This window comes from Equus quagga, chromosome 1 (genome assembly GCF_021613505.1).
Source record: "Equus quagga isolate Etosha38 chromosome 1, UCLA_HA_Equagga_1.0, whole genome shotgun sequence".
Lineage (NCBI taxonomy): Eukaryota > Metazoa > Chordata > Mammalia > Perissodactyla > Equidae > Equus > Equus quagga.
The window spans coordinates 89,004,732-89,028,597 of NC_060267.1; the positions used below are offsets into that span (position 1 = coordinate 89,004,732).

The 23,866-nt window shown below is 57.7% G+C and overlaps 3 protein-coding genes across 3 annotated transcripts in view; all 3 read right to left on the reverse strand.

Moving 5' to 3' along the window:
• Window positions 1-706: 706 nt before the first annotated feature.
• PIP5KL1 (phosphatidylinositol-4-phosphate 5-kinase like 1) lies at window positions 707-8,558 on the reverse strand. The gene is made up of 10 exons (XM_046672767.1): window positions 8,529-8,558; window positions 7,243-7,446; window positions 5,985-6,035; window positions 5,623-5,777; window positions 5,277-5,401; window positions 4,764-4,798; window positions 4,619-4,674; window positions 3,749-3,861; window positions 3,290-3,443; window positions 707-1,151 (listed from the first exon to the last, which is right to left on the reverse strand). The coding sequence occupies exons 1-10, from the start codon at window positions 8,556-8,558 to the stop codon at window positions 884-886; spliced, it is 1,191 nt and encodes a 396-aa protein (XP_046528723.1). The 3' UTR covers window positions 707-883.
• Window positions 8,559-11,868: 3,310 nt separating this feature from the next.
• DPM2 (dolichyl-phosphate mannosyltransferase subunit 2, regulatory) lies at window positions 11,869-14,758 on the reverse strand. Its single transcript, XM_046659154.1, has 4 exons — window positions 14,685-14,758; window positions 14,293-14,382; window positions 13,392-13,494; window positions 11,869-12,584 (listed from the first exon to the last, which is right to left on the reverse strand). Exons 1-4 carry the CDS (start codon window positions 14,685-14,687, stop codon window positions 12,526-12,528), a joined length of 255 nt encoding a protein of 84 aa, XP_046515110.1. The 5' UTR covers window positions 14,688-14,758; the 3' UTR covers window positions 11,869-12,525.
• A 2,176-nt stretch (window positions 14,759-16,934) lies between these two features.
• Window positions 16,935-23,866, reverse strand: part of EEIG1 (estrogen-induced osteoclastogenesis regulator 1) — a 35,636-nt gene continuing 28,704 nt past the window's right edge. Inside the window, exons 7-11 of the mRNA XM_046659144.1 lie at window positions 22,091-22,195; window positions 21,812-22,007; window positions 21,247-21,368; window positions 21,068-21,137; window positions 16,935-19,717 (exon numbers count right to left, since the gene is read on the reverse strand). Of these exons, the coding sequence (XP_046515100.1) occupies window positions 19,672-19,717; window positions 21,068-21,137; window positions 21,247-21,368; window positions 21,812-22,007; window positions 22,091-22,195 (539 nt within the window). The 3' untranslated portion in view covers window positions 16,935-19,671. The remainder of the gene's footprint in view (window positions 19,718-21,067; window positions 21,138-21,246; window positions 21,369-21,811; window positions 22,008-22,090; window positions 22,196-23,866) is intronic.

Here is a 23,866-nt window from a genome sequence, read left to right on the forward strand (position 1 = left end):
CAGGGTTTCGCCGGTTGGGATCCTGGGCGCAGACATGGCACCGCTCATCAGGCCACGCTGAGGTGGCAGCCCACATGCCACAACTGGAAGGACCCACAACTAAAAATAGACAATTATATACTGGGGGCTTTGGGGAGAAAAAGGAAAAATAAAATCTTTAAAAATAAAAAAAGGAAAAGTGACTCCCAGAGGAGGGTAGAGCTTACTCAAGATCCATAGTGGACTCCAACATAGTGCCTCCCAGAGCTGCAGGCCCCCCCCCAACACCCCACCTTCTCCCACCTGCATCCCTAGAGGGACAGGAGCCAGGGGGCCACCCCAGACGGAGGCCAGTGGGCCCTGCTTGAGCCAGGGGCAAGGGGTTGGGAGACCTGGGTTCTCAGGCTGGCCTTGCCACTTACCCGTGCATAAGCCCCTTAAAGTCTCTGGGCCTCAGTTTCCCCATCTGGATGGCTCCAGGGGGCTGGGCTGGAGCCTTCAGTCTCCCTGCTTCCCCAGAGCATGGGGACAGGCTGCGGGAGCTCGTGGGCAAGAATACAGGCTCCTGAGTCCAAAAGGCATAGTTGAGTCCTGGTTCCAGCTTTTATTGCTGAATGATCTTGCTCAGTCCCTTCACCCCCTGAGCCTCCATTTCATGGTCTGTAAAAAGAGAATAATAGCATTTTTTGAGGATAAAATGAGCTAATGTGGGGGAGTCGCCGGGCACAGCATCACCGTCGAATGAGGCTGTGTCGCCGTCGTATTAGTGAGCGGACACCGCCCTCTGGAGGCCAACGGGAGGAACAGCCGGCGAGGGGAGCCCAACCTGCTGCCCTGGCCAGGCTGGAACCGGCGTTCCGGGCGTGCGCCCATTGTCCAGATGGGGAGAGCGGCCCGGCGCCGGTCACTCGGTGTGCGCCTCCGCCCACTGGCAGAGGCGACGGGCGTAGCAAGCTGGGCTGACGGTGGAAAAGGTCCGGCCCGGGTAGCGCAGCGTCTTCCATAGGTGCTCCAGCCGCTTGCGGAGCCCGTAGACCGTGACGAGGTCCACGAGGCCCAGGAAATAGCGTTGCTCCGGCCCATCCACGATGTGCAGGGCGTTGGGGGCGTCGGGTAGCAGCCGACGGTTCTGGGCTCCCGACTCCTCCGGGCTCTGGATCCCTCGCACAGACCTGGGCACCGACAGGAGGGTGAGGCTACCGCCTCCTCCAGGGGGCCCCAGCCAATGGACCCTGCGAGGCTGCCCCTCGGCGGTGCTCTACGCTGACCCTGCCCTTCCTTTGCTCATTCCCACACCGCCTGTGTGCCAGGCTGTGAAGTCAGATAAGCTGGGAGGCTGAGTAAAAGGTGGTTGATGCTCAGGGGCTGCACTAGCCGCATGTGGCCATTGAGCACTTAAATGTTGCCAGTCCCAATTGAGATGCAGGGAAGTGTAAAATACATACTGAATGTCATTGTCCAAGACAGAATGAGACAAAGAATGTAAAATATCTCATAGATGTTTATATTGATTAGATGATGACATGATAAAATTTTGGATGTATTGAGTAAATAAAATATATTATTGAAATTATTTTAGGGGCTGGCCCCGTGGCCGAGTGGTTAAGTTCGTGCACTCCGCTGCATGTGGCCCAGTGTTTCCTTGGTTGGAATCCTGGGAGCGGACATGGCGCTGCTCATCAAACCACGCTGAGGCAGCGTCCCAAATGCCACAACTAGAAGGACCCACAACGAAGAATATACAGCTATGTACTGGGGGGCTTTGGGGAGAAAAAGGAAAAAAAAATCTTTTAAAAAAATTTAAAAAATTAAAGAAAAAGAAATTATTTTACTTGTTTCTTTTTACTTTTTAAAATGCTACTAGAAAATGTAAAACTGCCCGTGTGCCTCCCATTGCTTTTTTTTTTTTTTAGGACAATTAGCCCTGAGCTAACATGTGCCGCCAATCCTCCACTTTTGCTGAGCAAGTCTGGCCCTGAGCTAACATCCATGTCCATCTTCCTCTGTTTTATGTGGGACACTTGCCACAGCATGGCTTGACAATCGGTGCCATGTCCACACCCAGGATCCCAACCGGCGAACCCCTGGCCTTGGAAGCAGAACATGTAAACTCAACCACCGCACCAGCAGGCCGGTCCTCCCGTTGCATCTTTATTGGGTAGCGCTGGTCTAGAGCAGTGGGTCACACACTGGTATTTGGGTATTTCCCAAGCTTCAATTTGGGGTCATCCAATCGTGGAAGTTTCAGGGTGGCAGAACTGAAACCTTGTGAACAAACTCCAACTCTACTTTGCAGATGCTGTGTTTTGTTGCCTCAAAATGTATTCCAAATCAGAAGATGCCTTTGGCTGGGCTCCCAGTCCCAGCCAGAAGCAAGTGCAATTCCCTAACACTGTCCTCCTGGGGGTGGGAGGGAGGTGGGGGGTTGGAGGGTGGGGTGGCTAAAGGGGTTTATTCCTGCCTTGCCCAAGGAAGTAAGTCAATGAGAGACAAGCCCCTCCCAGGCACCAACCAATCAGAACCCAGTGGTGTGGGAGCCTGAGCAAGGCGCTGGTACTCTGTGGTGTCAGGGTTAACATGGATGAGGAAGAGGTGGGAGGGAGTGTGTTCTGAATGGGGGCGTGGAACTGGGTGAGGGCGGGGCTGGGACAGTGGCTATTGACCGGCCAGCATGGCAATATTTCAATAAGATAACCATTACATGCAAACTCGGTCTTACAGGCTGAATGACAGCCATGATCTAGGCGCCTGCTGGGGGCAGAGGGTAAGGGAGAAGCTGACCTAGCTTGGATGGGCAGACTTGCGGGGTTCTCTGCCCCATGGCAGGCATTCCACCATCTGGTCAGGACGTGCCCAGCCCAGCCATGGGTTGTGTGGGGAGCCATTACCCTGGATTCTGCCCAAGCCACACCCATCCCAACATGATGATGGGCACAGTGGGGATGACCTCAGCATCCTAGGAGTAGAATGGCAGAGTTAAGGGGCAAGGGCTCTTTCTGAGGCAAAAATTAAATAGGTCTGAAACCTCCAATGGCTCCATATCCCCTTCTAGAAAATGAGCAGATTTTTCAAATCGTCATTGAAGCCCTTATCCAGCCGGATCTCACCTGTCCTGTCCCCTGTGCTGTGGTCCACCTGTGCCCGCTACCCCTGCCAGCCAGGCTTCACCAGCCCCCGACACATACACACACACACACACACACATGCAAACACGCACTTTCCAGTCTCCCAGCCTTTGCCTATGCTGTCCCCCCACCTCACCATCTGTGTTTTCCATGCTCTCATCACCTCATTCCTGTCGGGGGCCCACCTGACTGTGCGGAAGATGAGGCTACTGCCCAGGCCCTTCTCATCCTCGTGGAGTTGCTGGAAGGCCACCAGGAGGCTGTAATCTGTCATGTTGAGTTCCCGGAGGAAGGCAGTGTCCAGTTCCATCTGGCGGAGGAACCAGCTCCTCTGGGGCCCTGCCGGAGCATCAGTGCCCCCGCTTGAGTTCTCATCATGTGCCGGGCAAGGTGCTGAGGGCTCCATATGCATCTGCCCCAGGAGGGCAGGTGCCATTACTGTCCCATTTCACAGATGAGGAAACTCAGCTGTAAGGAGCCTTGGTCACCCAGCTAGTAAGTCCTGGGGGTAGGAATTGAACGCTGCTCTGCTTGACTCCAGAACCTGGGCTCTTAATGACTCAGGCACGGGGCAGTGCAGGGGACTCCCTTCTAACTTCACCCTGAATGGAGGAAGAGCAGGCAGTGACCGCTCCGTGGCTCACCTAGGTTGATAGTCTTGCCCTCAAAGTTGAGATCTTTCAGCACCAGGACTATGGGGCTGCCCTCGGGGGCCGGGTCCACCCAGCGGCTCACCTCGCAGCCCTTGATGTCATACCTAAGAGGCAGGGAGTAGAGGATGGGAGAATTCAGCTCTGCACAGACTTGAGACACACAGGGAGCCTCACAAGGTAATCCTAAGAAACAAGAGCTTCCACGGGGTGACTGTTCATATCCTCAGCACGGCCCCATTGCATTGCTGTCCCAGGTCAGAGATGAAGAAAAAGGCACAGAGAGTTCCTTTGACTCGCCCAAGATCACACAGTACGTAAACGGCAGAGTAGGGATTTGAACTCAGGCCCAGAAGCCGGCCCAGGCTTTCCCCCTGCCTGTGCCTGCGTCCCGGCCCAGTCATCCCTGGGGGTGTCCCAGACACAGGGGTCCAACCCTAGAGGGCAGCACCAGGACGGCTGGAAGGAAGGCCCTGGCCCTGGAGCACTAGTGGGGAGCTTGCCGGCAGAGTCAGGGCAATGTGCAGTCAGAGGCTGGGTTCGAATTCCTACTCCTCACACAGCAGCGTGTGGTCCTCCCCCGCCTCCGTTTCTCATCTAAAAAATGGGGATGATGATAAAACTATCCCTCAGAGTTGTTCTGGGAATAAAGAAGCTAATGAATGCAAATGGCTCAACACAGAGCCCAATGCATACTGAGCTCTCAGAGATGCTGGTCGGGGGTACCACGGTCTCCAATCCATCGGGGGATCTTGGGAACGTCCCTTCTCCTCCCCGGGCCTCGGTTTCGCCGGCCATCTAGGGAGCGTGGGGGCTTCAGGGGCACATTCCGGGTGGGGCCGGGGCCCTGCGAGGCCGACTCACCTCTCGGAGATGCGGCCGGCGGGAAAGAAGACGCTCTGCATGATGATGAAGTATTTCTGGGGACGGGGGTAGGGAGTGAGGGAGGCAGGATCTCACTCTCCAGCCGCCCCCTCCGGCCCAGCCCCCTCGCCTCCGCCTTACCCACCTTCTTTCCCTGGGCCACCCGGAGACTGTGCACTCCTGGAAGGCGAGAGGGTGCCAGGTGAGGGACCCCAAACTCGGCAACCCCGGGCCCATCCTACCCTAGTCCGGGCTCCAGGCCACGTCTCCTTCTCGAGACACGCCCCTCCAGGCTGCGCCCCCAGACCCCTTCCCCAGTTTGGGTGGTTGTCCCCCCTGCACTCGCCTACAGACTTAGTCCCAAGTATGCGGGTCCTGAGATAAGGCCCCGCCCACACACCCTCCCGACAGGACTGTCCAATGCCCTCCTCCCCAGATCTTGGCCCCGCCCCCCGGCCCCCGCTCTCCCCGCTACATTGCGGCCTAGGACCCGCCCCCCACTGCACGCTGCTCGCCGCCGGGCTCGCCTCCTGGCCGCTCCCCACCACCCGGCTTGGGCTGAGCGCCCGTCCTGGGAGTCGCCCCACTCCCTGGCCCCCTGCGCTCCTCGCTCCCTTCCTCCCACCGCCCCGCAGTCCCGGGTCCCGGCCGGCCGTACCCAGCAGCCGCGCGAGCAGAGAGTGCGGGTGCCGCTGCAGGTGCTGCACGTAGCGGGGCAGGTGGGCGAGCAGCACCTGCACCTCCCGGCGCCGCTGGGTCTTCAGGAAGAAGCGCTGGTCGTGGCTGGGGGCGGGAGGGAGAGGTCACCGACCAGGCCGGGCTGGAGCGGCCGCCCCACCGCCCCTCTCGCCTCCGTCCTCCCCCTCCGTCTCACCTCCTCCATCTGACCTCTATCTGGCCCTGACCCTCCCTCACCCGGCGGTTCCGTTTCTCGCCCCAAGCGCCCCCCACCAGCCCGGAACACCACTCCCACCCCTTCCCCGCCCGCCCCTGCGCCAGCTCACGACAGGAAGAAGCTGGCCTTGCTCTTGGAGGTGCTGAGGAACTGCAGGTAGGGGCCGCCGGGGCCCAGCGCAGCCTGGTAGTCCTCATCCGCCAGGCCTAGGGAGCGCCGCAGCCGGGCGAAGGCCGGGCCAGCCAGGGTGCCCAGCTCGAAGCCCTGCTGCGGAGGAAGAGCCGCCCCAAGAGCGTCCACAGGGGCCCACGTGTGTGCACTTGGCCCTAGTGCCAGGGGGTCAGGGTAACCACACCCTTCCTGCAAGGCTCTGAGGCAAGCCATCGCTCCCACTGCATGAGGGGGAAACTGAGGAAAGAGAGCTAAGACGGGTACACACCCCCTTCCATGCAGCAGTCTGGGGCTTCCTACCTCGTGAACCTGGGTCAGGACCTGGGAGAAATCCTCCTCAGTGGGCGGCCCCTACAGGGAGGGGCAGAGGGGCTCAGGGCAGGTCTCCACCCCCACTGCCAGCCCCAGCAGCTCCAAGCATCCTGCACTTGGCCTCGCCTCCTTCCCCCAGTTTGACTCCTCCAGCAAACAGGGACCACTCTGGGTGGGCCTGGGTTGGGCAGATGGGTCGCAGGCCCTCCCAAAGCTGGAAGGAGGATGAGAATGAGTGTGGCAGATCCTGGGTGTGTCTCATCCACTGCTGGGTCCCAAGGACCGGGCTCTCAGTTCAAGCCCGGCACACGAGCTCAGACACATGTTGGCCAAGTGAAGCCGATGCCATCCCAGTAACAGAGGATGGCCTTGAAGCCAGGGGATCTGCCTGACTCGGCCTGGGAGGAGCAGGATGAGAGAAAGCTTCCTGGAGGAGGTGACTTCTAAGCTGAAATCTGAAGGGTAGTGGAGGGGAAGAGCAGGATGCTCATCACAGTGGGAACGGCATTCTTGGCCACCAGGAAGGGAAGGAGGGCCCAAGTGGCTGAAGCAAGTAAGGGAGGGATGGAGTGTGAACGAGGCTGGACACTTGGCCCTTGGGCTTGAACCAACAGGATCCTGAGGCCATGCTGAGTGTTGGGGAGCCCTGGAAGGTTCTCAGCAGGTGATGAGATTTAGAGGACTCTTACACTCTCCCTGGACCTCCGGGGCCCTGTGCCAGGACTGGCCTGTGGGATGTGGTCACACTGTGCACACGTGTGCACACACACAAACACACATGCTCACCCACCCATCCAGCTGCTGAGCTTGCAGCTGGGTGACCCTTTCTGCTGAGCCAGCCTGGCCCCAGCCTGAGCTCCAGGGAGGATGGGCCAGGCTGGTGGAGTGGGGGTGGCGTCCCTTCTCAGCCATACACCTGGCAGAGCTGGGAGGGCCTCAGAGACCAAGGAGTACAATCCCTCCCACCCATTATACAGATGGGGACACTGAGGCCCAAGAGAGGCAGATGCCCATCTAGAGTCACACTGCAACTCTCTGGGTCAGGGGGTTCCTCACACGCCCACTGCACCCTGGACTTTCTGGCTTCCTGGCCCCAGCCCCTACCCCAGAATGTCCCTCCCTCCCTGCACCACGCCCCTACCTTCCTCCCCCTCTAGCCCTCTCCAGTCCCTAGCCCTGCAGTATTAGCGGGACAGGCCATCAGTCTGGTCTTGCTGTCAGTGCACGGGACAGGTTGGCCACTCACTGTGGGCGGGTGGTCCATGGAGACCTGGGTGGCAGCCCACAGCCCTGCCTGCATCATACACGTCATCTGGTGCAGCTTATGCCCCGGGTCAATGTCAAACAGGCCTAGGCGCAACCGCTTGTCCTGTAGATGCCAGAGGAGGCCACGGCAGCTGGAGCCCGCAGCAGCTGCTCTGGATCCAGGCTCTGGGGAGGAGGCCAGGACCTGGTGGCAGGAGGCATGAGAGGCAATGAGCATCCCAGAGGGGAAAGACCAGGATTTGAGTCCCTCCTCCACAACTCATGAGCCCTCCTTTAATCTCTCTCTGCCTCAGTTTCCTCAGTTGTAAAATATGGATAATGCTAGTACCCTCCTCACTGGGTGTGGTGAGGAGCAGCCACACATGCCTGGCATGCAGTCAGCACCCAAAATAGAGTGATAGTTATTATCAGTAGGCAGAGCGTGGGTTCTGCAGCCAAACCCAGCCCAAGACTGACTGTCTCTCACCAGCTGTGTGACCTGAGATAAGTCACCTAACGTTTCTGCGCCCCATCTTCTCGTCTGTAAAATGAGAACTATAAGAACTCCTTCAGGGCAGGTATTAACTGTAGTTACTACTGAGTTTGAGCTCCATACACAGGAACCCTTGATAGTAGGAGCCCTGATGCCGGTGACTCGGTCATCTATTTCACTCGTCTACGTGGAGTTCCTCCAGGCCAGCGTGGAGGGTCAGATGAGGCTGAGCTCAGAGCGGCTGACCCATTAGTAGTGGGCGCCCACCACGTGCCAGCACCGGCTGAGAGCTTGAACTCCTTTTTTTTTTTTTTTTAAGATTTTATTTTTTTCCTTTTTCTCCCCAAAGCCCCCCCGTACATAGTTGTATATTCTTCGTTGTGGGTCCTTCTAGTTGTGGCATGTAGGACGCTGCCTCAGCGTGGTTTGATGAGCAGTGCCATGTTCGCACCCAGGATTGCGAACCAATGAAACACTGGGCTGCCTGCAGCGGAGCGCGCAAACTTAACCTCTCGGCCACGGGGCCAGCCCCCAGAGCTTGAACTCCTATTAGCCCTATGAAGGAGGAGCTTTTATCATCATCTCCTTTTTCCCGTCCGAGGAGGAAACTGAGGAAGCTCTCAGAGGATACCAGCCAGACTCCTCCCTTCCTACCTGTGGCCCCATGTGGGGCGTGTACTGGTCCCAGTGCAGGACCCCTCCTGGGCTTGGATGCCCAGCCGCACTGGGAGGGAAGGCCCGGCTCCTGTCCCCCAACCCTTCCCTCTCCTGTCTTCTCTCGAGTCTGCACCTACCTCGCGGGGCCCCGGGCTGGGCGCGGGCATCGCTCCTGCAACAGCTTCCCGGCCTCTGGCGGTGTCCCCCGCTGCCCGGCCGCCCCGCGGCAGGAGCCAGGCCCCGCCCCTGCCTCTGGACCGACCAGTCGCGCGGTGTCTGTCACGGCTGCACCCAATCCGCGCCGGGGGCGCCGGCGATCGCTTATGGGTCCCGCCCCCCGGCCTGGAGCATCCTTTGGATCGCGGTCCAGGGCGGGGCGGAGCAGCCGCGCTTTGATAGGGTCCCCAGGGGTGTCGACTGGGGTCTTGGGTCTCGGGGCCGCTTGGGGAGGCGGGGAACTTAAATCAAGTCCCGCCCTCTCACTCTGGCGTGAAATTCCCACTTTGGCGTGAAATTCCCATCGGCTGTTTCTTTTTTATTTTTTTTTAAAGATTGGCACCTGAGCTAACAACTGTTGCCAATCTTCTTTTTTTTTCCTGCTGTTTCTTTCTCCCCAAATCCCCCCAGCACATAGTTGTATATTTTAGTTGTGGGTCTTTCTAGCTGTGGCATGTGGTACGCCGTCTCAACATGGCCTGATGAACTGTGCCATGTCAGCGGCCAGGATCTGAACCCTGGGCTGCAGAAGTGGGCCGCACGAACTTAACCACTCGGCCACGGGCCAGCCCCATCCCATCGACTGTCTTTCTGGTGAGGAAAATAAGGTCCAGAGAGAGAAGTGACTAACTCCAAGTCACATAGAAAGTCAGGGGCATGCATCATTCGACACATGTTTTGAACACTCAGCATGGGCCGGGAGCAGTGCTGGGCCCCGGGGACGTAGTGGTGAGTGAGAGGGAGGAACACGGCTGCCAGAGTGAGCTTTTATTATGATTTTATTTCTTTTTATTAAAATTATGATAGTTTACAACCTTGTGAAGTTTCAGTTCTATATTATCGTTAGTCATGTTGTAGGTGGACCACCTCACCCTTTGTGCCCTCCCCCCACCCCCCTTTCCCCTGGTAACCACCAATCAGTTCTCTTTGTCTAAATGTTAACTTCCAACTATGAGTGGAGTCATACAGAGTTTGTCTTTCTCTATCTGGCTTATTTCCAGCGTGAGCTTTTAAAAGCATGAATCAGATGACGTCACCGTCATGCTTAAAACCTCCAGTGCCTTCTCGTGGCACTGGAACAAAATCCATCCCGCTCGACATGGCCCCCAAGCCCATCTTCCCACTCTCCAGCCCCATCTCAAACCACTTTCCTCACTGAGCCCACCCCTCCGCCACAGGGGCGCCCTGCTGCTCCTTAGCCACTAAACTCTTTCACACCTCGGGCTTTTGCAGGTGCTGTTCCCTCTGGTTGAAATCCTTTTCCCCAGGCTTTCATTTGCCTTATTCCATCTTATCGCCTCACCCGACTCTAAGCATCCCTCCCCTCATTCTTGATCACATCGTCTTGCTTTATTTTTGTCATCACTCTTAACAATGAGACTGTCTTGTTCACTTGTTTGTTTCTTCCATCTCTCCCCTAGAAAAGGAGTGCCAGGATAGGAACCACGCCAGGCTGGTTTCCTGACTCAGTGCCTGGCACAAACCAATGTTCTATAAGTATATGCTGAACTGATTTAGGATGTGCAAAGGGTTTTGGTGAGTTCCAGGCAAAGAAAGACCAGCGTGGCTGGAGAGAGAAGGAGACAGTGAGCGAGTGAGCATGCAGGTTCCTGTAGGCCATGGTCGAGAGAGGGTGGAAACCCGGAGGGGCATTTTATGTGTGTGAGAAAGATGCTCACGTGTTTTCAAAAGGCACTGGTTGTCGTGCATTGTCAGATTGGAGGGGGCCAGAGTGGGCAGGGGGAGGGCAGTGAGGAAGCTTTGCTAACTCAGGGCGGAGGATGGTGGCTTTGCATCAGGAACGTGACTACTGGGGGGAGGGGCAGTGAGAAAACGGGAGAATTGACAGGATTCGGAATTTCGGGGATGGGGCTAGGAGAGGAAAGCCAGGGTCAGCGATGTGTGTCAGGCTGGGGTCAGGGACACAGGACGATGCCAGTCATGAGAGGGGGCAGGGCATGAGGGCCAGACTTGGGTGAAGTCTGAGAATTCAGCTCATGAAAGGATGAATTTGAGATGTCATTACAGCACCCAATGAGGACATCAGGTGGGCGACTGGTGCATGTGCAATGCATCGGAGCACAGGAAAGGGCTGGGCTGGAGGTGAGCCTGGGTAGGGATGAAGTTACCTAGGAAGAGTATGAGGTGAGGCGGCCTGTGACCTGAGGGCCTACCTTCTCATGGCAGAACAGAGGAGCTGGAGTGGGAGAGACATGAAGGAGGAGAACGGGTCACCACAGACACCCAGAGAGCATGTGGGAAGGTGCATCCGGGGGAAGGTCACAGGCCAAATGTGGCAGAGGGGTCAAGGACACGTGCACTGGTGGTCTCAGTGGGTGCAGACTTCCTGGAGAGATGCTGAGCACAGCGGAGGTGAGAAGTGCAGGCAGCAGGTGTGGATGCCCTCCTTGGAAGTCCAGCTGTGAAGGGGACAGGGAGGGACTTGGGCAGAATTACTGGGCTGATGGACGGTCCTTTATGTGGGAGCCTGGAGCATACTGGGAGAAGCAGCGGCTGTTCCCATGAGAGGGGCATCATCAGTGACATGAGGTGCCTGCTATAGCAGGGGAAGGACAGGACCCAGAGCCCAGGTGGGCAGCTCTGCGGGGTCTGGAGGACACGGAGAGGGTGGGGCAGGCGAGGGCAGGGCAGGTGTACCTGCAGTTGGCCTCTGTTCTCTGACGGAGACCCCTCTGCTAACTGGAGGCAGAGTGACCATCAAGCTGTGGCGGATGGAGGTGTACACTGGGCACTGTGAATGGGAGACCTGGCTGCCCAGAAGGGCACAGTGGGATTGCTGGGGGCTGGGGCCTGTGCCAGATCAGTAAACCCGAACACAGTGGAACCAGCCCTGCGCTGGCTCAGTGAGCAGCCCTCACTGCTCAGAGCCACGCCAAAGTGGGCTGCTGGGGACAAGAGATGGACAACAGGTTTGCACTTTAGGGGACTGGCCTTTAGGTGTGTAAAATACTAGTGCCTGCTGGCTGGGCTGGCACGGGGGAGGCTAATGTGATGTCTGGCAGATCACCACGCCTCTACCCACTCCCCAGCCGTGAGCTGCACTGGGCCAGAACCATATCTGTCCTGGGCCCTGTTTTATCCCGGGTCAAGCATAGGAATGATCCACGAGCCACCTCAGGCACCCTCACTCACTGCATGAACCAGGGTCTCCCAACCTGCGACCAACGCAGGGGCTGGCTCCCAGCCCAGCTCCAGCCCCCAAGCGGCCCGGCTCCCCTGGTCAGGGATGACACAGACACGAACACAACATCAATGTTTATTGTTCAGGCCTCCCCAGTAGGCCAGCACTGGGGCTAGGGGGCTGGCCTCCATGAGGAGCAGTTGGTTTGGGGGCCCGGTGTGGCCACCCTAATGCGCCCTGAGGCCTGGAGGTGGTCCTGGGGCCTGTCAGTCCTCCTCCTAGGCTCTCCAGGTCCGGAAGTCCTTGTGGGGTCTGGGGCTTGTTAGACCGGGAAAGCTGCCTTCGGGGAGAAGCAGGACATGTGGAGAGAGGTCAGCAGGACATGTGGGGATAGGTCACGTGCTGCCTCAGAACCTGCTAAGTCCAACATCAGCATGTGACAGGAGGGAAACTGAGGCAAGAGGGGAGAACCCAGAGGAAAAAGTGACAGGGAGTCTGAAGGCAGGGTGGGAAGGACCAGCATCTTTCAGGCCCTGAGCCGGAGTGGGTGAGAGGGAGACTTCCACGTACTCGTCCCTCCTGGCTTCTGGCAGTGTGAGCAGGGGCTCTGGTGAGTCGGGGTGAGTCCTGAACAGCTCCAGCACACAGGGCTGTGTGCAGGGCAGCCAGGCTTGAGGGGGCTGCAGTACCTGGACCGGTCCTGCGGGGCCCCACCTTTGGGCCCTGCCCTGGAGGGGAGGCAGAGAGGGGGCTGCAGCCTCATCCCCGCTGGGCCTTCACTGAGTCTTTTTGGTCACCTTCTGGTTCTTCAGCAGCACATAAATGATGAACACTCCTGGAATAAACAGACCAGAAAGGCCAGGTCAGATTCGGGCTCGAGGCTGCCGGGAGGCCTGAGCAGGGCACAGCATGGTGGAGTGACCCACACGCAGGGCCAAGCACCTACCCAACCACCCTCCAGGCCACCTGGTCATCTCCCTGGTCATTCATCAAGCCACACATCCACCTACATTCATTCAACAAACACCAACTGAGTGCCTACCGCAGGCAATTTGCTGTATTTGGTGTTTCAGACTCTATGGGGAACAAGATCCACCCAACTAGCCATCTACTCATCCACCACCTGTTCACCTACCTACCTGCCCACCCAACACCCATCACCCCCCACCCACCCCTCATCTAGTTATCGGATTGTTGACTCAGCACATACTTTCTTGAGCCACTCAGTGCCAGGAACCTCAGGCCAGGCCTGTGCTGGGAGCTGAGGACAGGGTAATGATGAAGCCACAGTCCCCGCCCCGGGGAAGCCCACCCACTAAACCACGGGAGACAGAGAGATGCAGGAATCATGAGCCAGGGTGACAAGGGGGTGAGAGGTGATTGAGGTGTGAGCAGTGAGGATGGCAGTGGTAGAGGGAGCAGGAAGAAAGGAGACATCCCGTTCGAGTCCAGTGAGCCTGAGGCATGGGAGACTGACTTGCAGCCCTGAGGGGGAACAAGAACACCCCAGGGGGTGAGTTGGGGACAAGGAGCCTCAAGCAGATGTACAGCAAGTGCCAAAGTGTGGCAGCACGTTCAGGGGTGGGAGAGGGTCATGGGGACCCCCAGACACTCTGCCCAGGGTGGGGGAGTGATGACTTACCCACAAACAGGAGCAGCAGGAGGCCGGCGGCCAGTGGGATGGCAACAGCATAGGCTCGGGGCAGGAAATACTTGTGGATGACATGCTGGCTGTCGATGAATGGCTGCCACCGAGGGCAGAGCTCTGATGAGCATCCTCGCCTTGCCAAGCCCCCAAGCCCAAGCATCCCACCTCCTCCATCTCAGGGGCTGACCCCATTCAAAGCACGGGGCAGCATTTGCTTTTCTTTAAGATGACGGCATTTTGGGTGCCCTGGTTTGCTTCCCTACTTCATTTATTTAATAGTTGTTACTGAGCACTTGTCTGGTGCCCACCCTAAGTTGGTGCAGGGGACCTGGCAGTGAACAGAAGGCAAAGGACTTGCCCTAAGGCCCTTACAGCGTCGCAGGGGCAAAGGTACCTGAGGAATCCTTGAGTGATTCCCAATCTGGGCTCCAAGGTTTTCTTTACTAATATTTTCTCCAAAGGATACCAAGTTCTGCAGGATTTTGCCTTCTGAGAACACTGCACTTCTTAAGCAGTAATCAACAAGTTTTCCCACAAGAAAAAAAGGCTACAGGCTCTCAACAAAATCCATTAGCACTCGTCATGCCCAGAAGCCAGCGGGATAACCAGAAGGACTAGAACTCCCATCAAAGGCAAAGCAAATCAGGAACAGGGCTTACAGTGTAGCGGTTAACGATGCCACCTTGGGCCCGACCCTCCTCCCTGAGCCTCAGCCTGATTTATAAAACGGGGACGCCACTAGCGTCTTCCCCATAGCGCTGGTCTGGAGCTTTCACGAGATATGCAGGCACTAGCACAGTGCCTGTCACACAGCAGCTGCTTAAATGATGCCAGGAGTCGGCTTCAAGATCCAGGGATGGGAGAAGCTGAGAGAGGGCGGGGCAAGCACACGTACCAAGAGAATCACCCAGGCGGTGTAGTAGGTGAAGATGATCAGGCTAACGGCGACGAGCCCGAGTCCCACCACCTGGTCTGTCCCCGTGGCCTGGAGAAAAGGGAGGGCTCATCTGACGAAGTGACTCTCCATCCAGGGGCACTAACAGAGGCGGGCGTCGCAGCCTGATTACGCTCTAAGCTTCCCGTTCACTCAACTGACGTGTCTGACGCGACTGACTAGGATCAGTTTCTCCGCTGGGAGAGAGAGTGCCGCCCCTCGGCGTTCTCATCCGTACAACGGACCGACGGGGGAACAATTCCGGTTCCGACTGCCTAAGCCCTGGCTCCTGAACAGACCCGGGACCCCACCCCTAAACGCCCCCGAACGCCAGCACTCGGCCCCAAGCTCACCATCTCACCCGCCCTCCAGCACCAGAGCCGCAAGCCACGTCCGGTTCTGGATCCGGGCCCTTCTGGCCTTGTGCCGCGGGGCACGCTGGGAGTCGTAGTCCTTAGGCCGGCCCAGGACTACGTTACCCAAACAGGTAGGCACCGCCTTCGCCTTTGCATGTCGGGAAATGTAGTCTCCCAATGGAATTGTGTTCCTAAATCTCCGGAGGGAAGGGGACGGAGTTGGGAACCCAGACTGATTGGCACTTGTGGTTTCAATCCTGTCTAACTCGCTCCAAAAAAAACCCCACCGATCTTTAAATATTCCAGAGTCCGAAAGCCAGAGGGGGATGGAGGTGGGGGTCGGAAGTCCCATCTGAAAATTGAGGCTCAGAGAGGGGCCAGGACTTGCAGGAGATCACAACTCGACTCAGTGGCGAAGCCGAAACCCTGATCCGGGGGTCCTACTTCCTCGTCCGGATGCCCTAATTTGTCTGTTGAGGGGACAGTGGAGAGAATGTTCCTGGGGTGGAAGGAGGAGGGGTGCCCGAGCCCGCAGGGATGGGGAGGATTTCGATTGGCTGTGAGAGGGGCGCCCTCTTACCATCGCCTGGCTTCCCTGGCGACCCTTCCGGGTGTCCCCTCTTCACTGCACGGATGAGGCCGGAGTGACCCTCCCTGCCCTCACCGGCTGCCTCTGGGGTCCTGGGTGACGCGGCAGCCCAGGCAACAGCCTAGACAGATCTTGGGACTGGCCGCTTGTTCAGGCCCCTCCCCAGGCTTGGAGGCCCTTTCCTCTGAGAGCAAAGGGAGCTTGGGCCTGATCTCCTTTCGCGTCTCCTCCGGCTCCGGCGTCTGGAACGGTCTTCCCACAGCTCGAGGGGCTGGCTGCTCCTCACCCATCAGGTCTCACTGGGATGCCATGCATCCCAGGGAAGTGACCTTCGCAGCTGGGCCAGGGTTCCCTCGTCAGTGCTCCACAGCCCCAAGCATGTCTCCCTAAGGACACTTGTCCCCGCATTTTCGTTAGCTGATTTACTTGCTGTTCTGGCCCACCTGACTGAGCTCCCTGAGGATAGGGTCTGTGGTCACTGCTGTGTCCTCAGTGCCTAGAATGGGGCTTGGCACAAAGGTGCTTTCAATCACCCAGCAAGCTTTAAGATTCTGTGATGTTTCTCGATCCTGGAATGCTAGAGTATAGCGTCCAGGGACTCCAGGCCTCCTGAGGGGTTGTGTGGAGGCTCAGCTTGCTCTCTCCACTTGGGAGGCAGGGGGAGGGGGGTCTGAACCTAGCATGGTTTGCTCTTGCTGGCAGCATCTGTCTCCTTGGGTCCTCTGAGTCCATCTCTAACTATAGGGACTGCCCTCCTGAAGCTGATGGAAGCGACCATTTTTTCTCCCTACTATTTTGTATACTGATTTTTCACTTGGCATTACTGTGTTCCAAAGGAGCAACCCTGTTTGGCCTACAGGCCAATTCCTTCCCTCTTTCTCAGAACAGCCTTTGGCCTCAGCCGAGAGCCAACTTTTCCCTCCCCAGGTGTGCACGGAACAGACGGACAGACTGAGAAGCAGCCGCCAGGGTTCGCAGGGGCCAGGAGGAGCAGCAGCCCCGAGTAGGGGTGGGGGTACCACAGTGCTGCAGCAGGGACTAGGCCTGCTAGTCTGGTCCTTTCTGGCCTGTCCAAAGCCACAGAGGCTTCCTGCCACTCCTGGGCTCCTTAAAGGCCCCGGGTGACAGGCTTTCCCAGAGCTTGGCTAAGCTTCTGGCTCCTCTAACTTGAGTCGGGGGCAGGGAGCGAGGGGCCTAGGCCTGGAGAAATGCCGCCCGGGGGCTCTAAAGAGGCTGGGGAAACCCTCAGCACCTCCCAAAGCTCAGGCTGTACCCACACTTTCTCATTTGACCCACCACCCCGTTTGCAGCTGCGAAAACTGAGGCACAGTCAGCTGCCCTAAGGCATGCTCCTCAGAGGCCACCTGACTGCTGGGGAGGTCCGCAGAGCAGCAGTTAGGACTTGGGCTCTGACGTCAGAGCTGCCACTTACTACGCGTGAGACTGACGAGAAACTGCCCTTCCGGGCCTCAGTTTCCTCCCAAGAAATCTGGAGTAATAAAGGTAGTAGTAATTGTGACCGCACCCAGGACGTGGAGAACCTGGCCACCTACATCTTCCCACCCCCAGAATTGTCAGCTTATCCATCTGGATTCCTTCTGCCGCAGTCCTTGACCCCGAAGTCAATTCAGTAAAACAAACAAAAAACCAACATGCCATAACAAACAAAAACTGCAACATTTAATTTCTTCCCCCAAACCAAGACACTGATACTAGGCTGATTTCCCCTTACAATGTTATTTTCTACAACAGAAGCAGACACAGATACACAAACACAGCCCACTGAATCGAGGGTAGGGTTGGTGGTGACAACATTCTGTTAGAAAGAAGGGGAATTTTAAAAAGAAAAACAAAGGACCTCCCCTCCCCCCCATCTCCCTACTCACCTCCCTAAAGAGAGGAAAACATGGACATTCTCCGTCCTGGCAGATCATGCCATGTGGTCAGATTGTGGGGTGACCCGAAAAAAAAAAAACCTAAAAATATTGTAGACATTTTTTTTTTTAAATCTTCTAATAAAAACGTTAAACTGTCTTTCAGGAAGATTCCAAACGGGCATTGCATAGACCAATTCCTTTCCAAAAATATCTCTAATATATTCTCTCTCTATATATATATAGAATTTCAAGTCCAGGAGCTGTGGGCGCCTGGTGGGAATTCACTGAGCTTGAGGGGACCAGAGAACCGAAGAAAGGGCTCCCACGTGGGGATGAGGCCAAGACTCCGGGACTCCGGCTCCAGCCAGCATTAATTGGGTTGTGGCCGAACTCTCAGTCCAGTTACCCTGGCCCAGGGCCTGGCATGGGAGAATGTAGCAGGCTCTGTTTCCTTCTGGGTGACTGTCAAGTTCAGACCTCGCCTAGGGTGGGGCTGGGGTTCCTGGTTTCGGGGAGTCTCCCCAACACCAAAGCCAGCTGTTTTATGCCTAATGCACCAGAACTTCGAATGCACCCCAAAGGCACCTCCCCAGTGGACTGAGGTCATGCAGACACAAAGGGAAGGGCAGTGCTCTCCCATCTTCCAGGGGTCACTTCATCTGCATACAGTGCAGCCAACTCCCTTTCAAAGTGCCAGGTGTCTGTGGGGCAGGAAGGGACCCGACGAGCTGACCAGAGGCTTCTCCAGCCAGGGCAAATGCTCCAACCTGCCTCAGTGGGCACCTCTAACATTCATTTTCTAAAAGACTCAGGTGATTAAAAACGATGACGACAACAAAAATCCTACAAATGCTCTGGTCCCAATGCCAGGAGGTTCCAAGACCAAGACTCCAACTGCAAGCTAACGCAGAAGGGCAAGGACCGCTCCCAGCCTGGGGAGGACAGCCCCACCCCACTGCACCCCTACCAGAGAGAGAACCAGGATACTGGCCCCCCATCCAGATCCCCAGCCCTGCTGGGACCCAGCCAGCAGGTAGGGCAGAGAACAGAACCACCTCCCCTCATCCGGGGAAGGAGAAAATATCAAACTGTGAACGCTAAAAAAAAAAAAAAAAAAAAAAAAGGAGTAAAAGAGAGAAAAGAAAAAAAGGAAAGAAAGCAAAGTATAGGGCAAAGTAAACACCAGCCTGCTGGGTTTATACAAAATGAGAGAAACTTAAGAGCAGCGGGGGGAGGTCTGTCCAGGGACTGGCTGGCTGGCAGCCAGGACCCACCTTCAAGCCAGTAATGAGGACCAGGGGGGAAAGTGCCGAGAGCAGAGGCTTTAGCGAGGGGTGGGGGGCAGGACAGGAGGCAGGGCCAGACTGCTCCCCGCTGGGAACACCCCCCTAAAGGACCCGCCTCTCCCTTGCCCAGAGAGAGGGATGCTTTCAGAGAAGGGCTGGGGCTTTTCTGGCCAGGAAGCCAGCTCCAGGCTAGTCTAGTCACAGCTCACCTGCCTCTCCAGCATCGGCCCTGGCCTGGCCAGCTGACCCTGAGGGGGAGAAAGGGGGCTTGGCTTGCTAAGCCCAGCCCAACCAGGCCCCTGACCTCCAAGGGCTTGGGAGGCACCTTCCCTGGCTTCCTATGGGAAACCAGCTGCTCAGGACCCAGCCCTGGGCAGAGGAGCACCCCCTTTCTCAGCATGGGTCAGGCTTGAGCTGGAGCTAACAGGTGGGAGGAGAGGCAATGCCCGGGTCCAGCCGGGTGGCTAGAGCTGGGCCGCTGGCTGCACAGCAGGCAGCGCCCAGGAATTCTTGGGAAGGGCTCAGAGGAAGGGCAGGCGGGGCCAGTGGGGCTGTGCTGGAGACGAGCATGTGCAAAGTGCAGGCTGCCAGGGCAGCAGGAGAACATTCGTTGGGGGAGAGGGTCTCAGTCTGGAGTGTAGGTGGGGTCTGAGGTCTTGACTCCCAGGAGGAGGCCGCCAGCGGGTCCCCCAGGACATAGGGAAGGGACGGCTGAAACACTAAGCAGTCAGAGGGCCACGGTGGCAGGATTCTGGGGGTGGACTGGCCCCCCAAGGACGGGGGCAGTGGAGCAAGGCCTTGCCAGGGCATCGTTGAGCCAGTGCTCCTGGAGTGGGCTGGGACACAGGGCAAGAAGCCCCTTGGCCACAAGCATGTTCGCGTGCGTAGGAGCTGCTGCAGGTCCTTGCCAAGGGGCCAGGGCAGTCTCCCTCGGGCCAGTCCTGGCCATCTTTCTTGCCCACCTGCCTCATGGGCCCATGTGTCCTGCCCTCTAGTGGTTCAGAGGAGAATATTCACAGTGGTGCCCGGGCCCTGGCAGGCCAGGAGGCTCCCGGCATGGATGAGAGGACAATGGAATGATGCTGTGGGGCAGGAATGGGGCTGGAGTGCATGAAGGAGGCACAGATGAGATGCGGTGCGGATGGTGATCCGATGGGGAAGGTCCCTCGTGGAATGACACGGGTCTGGCCGCCCACAAGGCAGGGCCCTTCTCCAGCCTGAACACCCGCTCCTCAATGGCTTTCAATCACGACCGGCTCGTACACCCCAGAGGAGACCCTGTGGGAGAGAGACAGGTCAGCTCGTTCTCTCTGATGCTCTTTGGGCTAGGCCATTCCTAGTACTTCACAAGCAGGTACTGTTAACTGGCTCCATTATGCAGAGGGGGAAACTGAGGCTCAGAGAAGTTGAGTCACTTGCCCAGGGTGACAGAGATGGTAAGCACCAGAGTCTGTGCGATCGCAGAGCTGGCCTAAGCCATTCCTGGGCATCAGCGGCTTACACACCGGGCTGTGCTGCACCCATCCTCACAGCAACCCTGGCAGGGAGGGACTGTGCCTCACCCCACTTGACAGATGAAGAAACTGAGACTCAGAGGGATTATGGGGCTTGCTAAGAGGCAGATGGTTGGGGAGCCTGATCAGCTTTTCTCCCAGCTGAGGCCATGCCCACCCAGGGGTACATGGACATTTGGGGCTTGGCTTGCTGCTCTGCTATGCCTTGATGTCAAATAGATTGGCTCTTCCCTGCCCCGAACCCCAGTCTCCTCATCTTCAGAGAGGGCTAGAGAAGGGTGTTCAGAAACCTCCAAAGAGATCCCCTCTTTTCTTCTTGCCCACCTGACACAGGGGCAGCCCAGGAGGCTGCACCGAGATGGTGGCTGCAATTTCGAGTCCTGGCCAGCAGGGGTCAGCAGAGCAGCGCCAGAGGACAGGTCCCAGGACCCTGGGCCCAGCTGTCTCCTCCCGCTCTGGCCCCAGATGGCACCTTCCCACCCAGCCCACAGGAACCTGGGGCAAAGCCTTTGGCACAGCCCTGCACGTGGGAAGCTCCTCCGCTCACTCAGCAAGCCAGCCACACGGTAAGCGCGCTGTCAACAGACGACTGAGAGAGCACTCTACCAACCGCAGAGTTCAGGCCAAAGCTTGCTTCGACCGCCCACCCGTCTGTGAATATCATTAGGGCAGAAATTTGTGTTGCTCACCGCTGTAGCCCAACTCAGTGCCTGGTGCTTAGCTGGTGCTCAATAAATATTTGTCCAATAAATAAATGAGTTACTGTCATCATTTTTTAGGGGTTCCCAGATCCAGGAGGAAGAGCAAGAAAAGTAGGGCCCAAAATAAAGATGTATGAAGCCCCTGCTGTGTGCCAGGCACTTTCCAAAGGTTACCCTGGAAATCCTCAGGACCAACCCTGGGGGGTTGTCTCGGGTGTCCAGGTGAGATGATGCGGTCCACACTATTTGACAGATGAGGGAACTGAGGCTCAGAGAGACGTGACTGGCCCCAATCACACTGTGGCGACAAGAACTGGCATTCAAAGCCAGGTCGGTGGGCTGCAGAGAACTTGCTCTCACCACTGTGCCCCCTACAGCCACCCTGGTGCCCACCCCCAAACCTTCACCCCTACCTGTTGGCCAACTGGATCCCACTCAGCGTGGTGGAGCCATCACGGCTCACGAACAGCCGGAGGTTGCTGTCTGTGGGGACACAAGGGAGGATGGAGGCTGAGGGGGGGGCAGAGGCAGCCAGGGAGCCCCTGGAGCAGGCGGCACCATCCCACGAGCCCACCCGGCGCAGGCAGCTCACCCTCACTGTTGCTGCCATCCGTGAAGTCCTGGCTCTGCATGATCTTCTCCACGATGTCATCCGCGTCGATCCGCGTGTCATCCACCCAGGTCGGGTGGCTCTCCATCGAGTCCTTCTTCCGCCTGGGGCAGGGTGGGGCAGAGTCACAACAGTCAGGGCAGTAACAGGAACAATGACAACCACAGCGCACACGCACAGCACTCAGGATCTCCATGTGCACGTGAAGGCTCGGGCAGGCTGTGTTCACTTAACCCTTACATCAGTTAGCGGAGCATGCGCTGCTATCAGCTGGGTCCGTAGATGAGGACACAGAGGTTCTGAGAGGCCACGCAGTGCGTGAGCTGGGGACCTAAGGTACACTGAAGCCCACACAGCAACCGCTAACTGGGCATGCGCACCACCAGGCCGGGGCAATGCCCTTGAGGAGCATCAGCTGGTTGAACTGTCACCATCCAACCCTGTGAGGCGGGGACCCTGCTGTCCCCGAGTTACAGGTAAAGAAGTGGAGGTTCAGGAGCCATCGGGAGGGATCTGTTCTCCAGGAGCACTGAGCAGTGAGACTCACCGAAACGAGCGGTCGGACAGATGCGGGGGCCGGGGCGGCCTCGGCGGCTTCTCGGGGGGTCGGTGCTCACGCTCGCTGCCCTCGGGGCCCTCCACAGTCATGCTGAGGCCACCAGAGGCGCTGCTGCTGGTGGACGTGTTGCGGCGGTGTGTCAAGTCCGAGAGGCTGGAGGAGCGCGAGTGCTCCGTGCTGTAGCCTGTGGGCGGTCAGGGCGGTTCATGATGGGGGAGCCCAGGAAGGTGCAAGGCCAAGGGTGCAGGGCTGGGCGGGCACACTCACCCGAGATCTTGGACTGCTGGCTGGCGTAGCTGGAGTTGCGGGAGTGCCCAGAGTGGAACACCTCCTCGGGGCTGGACAGGTTCTGGTCCGGCTCCTCCGGCACCCCTGGAAGGCAGGGAGGGGGCAGGGGTTACCAGTGGTGCCTGGCCTCACCCTTCACACGTCCTCTCGCTGAATCTGGAGTTGGAGAGGACGATATGTATTTCCATTTAACAGACTGAAAAACTGAGGTTCAGAAGGGCAGCAACCTGCCCCAAGCCACCATTCACCATCTGAACCCAGGTTCACTCACTTCACAAATATCTGGTGGGGACCAGCTCTGTGCAAGGCACTCGAGTGGCTGCTGTGAACAAGAGACAGGGTGTCTCAGGCCAGTGGGGAAGAAGAATGCGGAACGAAAAATGACCCACAATTAACCACAATTCACTGAGTGGTGCAGAGCAGGGAGAAGTGCACGCGGGGTATCTGACCCAGTCTGGGGTCACGGAAGGCTGCTCTGAGGAGACAGCCTTAATGCAAGATCTTCAGGAGGCAGGGGAGGGAGCAAGCTAGATAAGGCATCAGGGAAAAAACCTTCCAGACAATGGGAACAGCATAAGCAAAGGCCCTGAGGCCTCAGTGAGCTTGGGTCATTGTAGCTAGAGTAGAGCAAATAAGGGGAAGTGGAGTGGCTGACACCCTGGCCCAAGTCACCCCTAAGTCCAACTTTGAAACAACCTTTCCAGCACTCCCCAGCAGGAGGTGCAAGGGAAGCCGATGGGACCCCCCGGGGCCCTGTGAGTACCCCCAACCAGCCCTCCTGGTCAACACATCCATCCCCTCTTCAGAGAGGAGCAAAGCCAGGCCATAGGCTGGACCCCAGGCCTGCCCGTGTCCCCACCTAAAGCCATGTGGTCTTTTAAGTCCCCAACAGGTTCTCTGCACGTCGGGGGAGGGGGAGCAGAAAGCCAGCTACACAGACATGTGGGGGCGCCCACTCTGCCAGGAGGGCACCTCTTCTACTCTGCATAAAGGCATCATCTGTGCTGGTGTGGCCTGGTCCCCAGATCGCTCCTCTGGGGATCCCCACCCTGAAGCTGGAGAGAGCAATGGTGCTGGGAAGCCCATTGTGCGGTCCCATTCCCAAGTGTGGTCCCCAGGCTGAGGCAGGCAAGCACCCCAGCTTCTGCTCTGGCCCTCACCTGCTGGATCTGCAGGAAACATGGGAGTGGAGTAAAGCTGGCCCTTGAGGGCAGAGGGTCCCTCACTGCTCCCAGCCCCCGGGGGCAGAATCACCCAGCAAACATCTGCTGAGCCGCCCGAGGCCCTGAGCCCTAATGGCTCTTGTGGCACAAATGAGGGCCCTCACGTGCCCTGCTGCTCACTAATTAGCTTGGGGCAGTCTGCCTCCCAGCTCTGAGCTCACCCCCTGGAGGGGGTGCAGGGGCCGAGGCTCACCTCAGGGGCCCTGCCTCACCCTGCATAGCACACCTGGAGCCTCCTCTCGTGCCAGCACCTCCTCCTAACTGCCACACTGTCTCCTCTGGAGATTCAGGCTCATTCGAATTTTTTCTAACATTTAGTAATAAAGATACTTTAACAGAAACGTAGTGCTGGGAAATACACAGAGTACGTACTATGTGCCAGACCAGGCACACACGTTTGCCCAGTTAATCCCCAAACCCAGGCTGTGGTTACTCCTGCTGATTCCATCTGACAGAGGAGGACACTGAGATCCAGTGAGGCAAGATGGCCAGACAAGGTCCCTCAGCAGGAGGGAGAGCAAGAGCTCAGAGC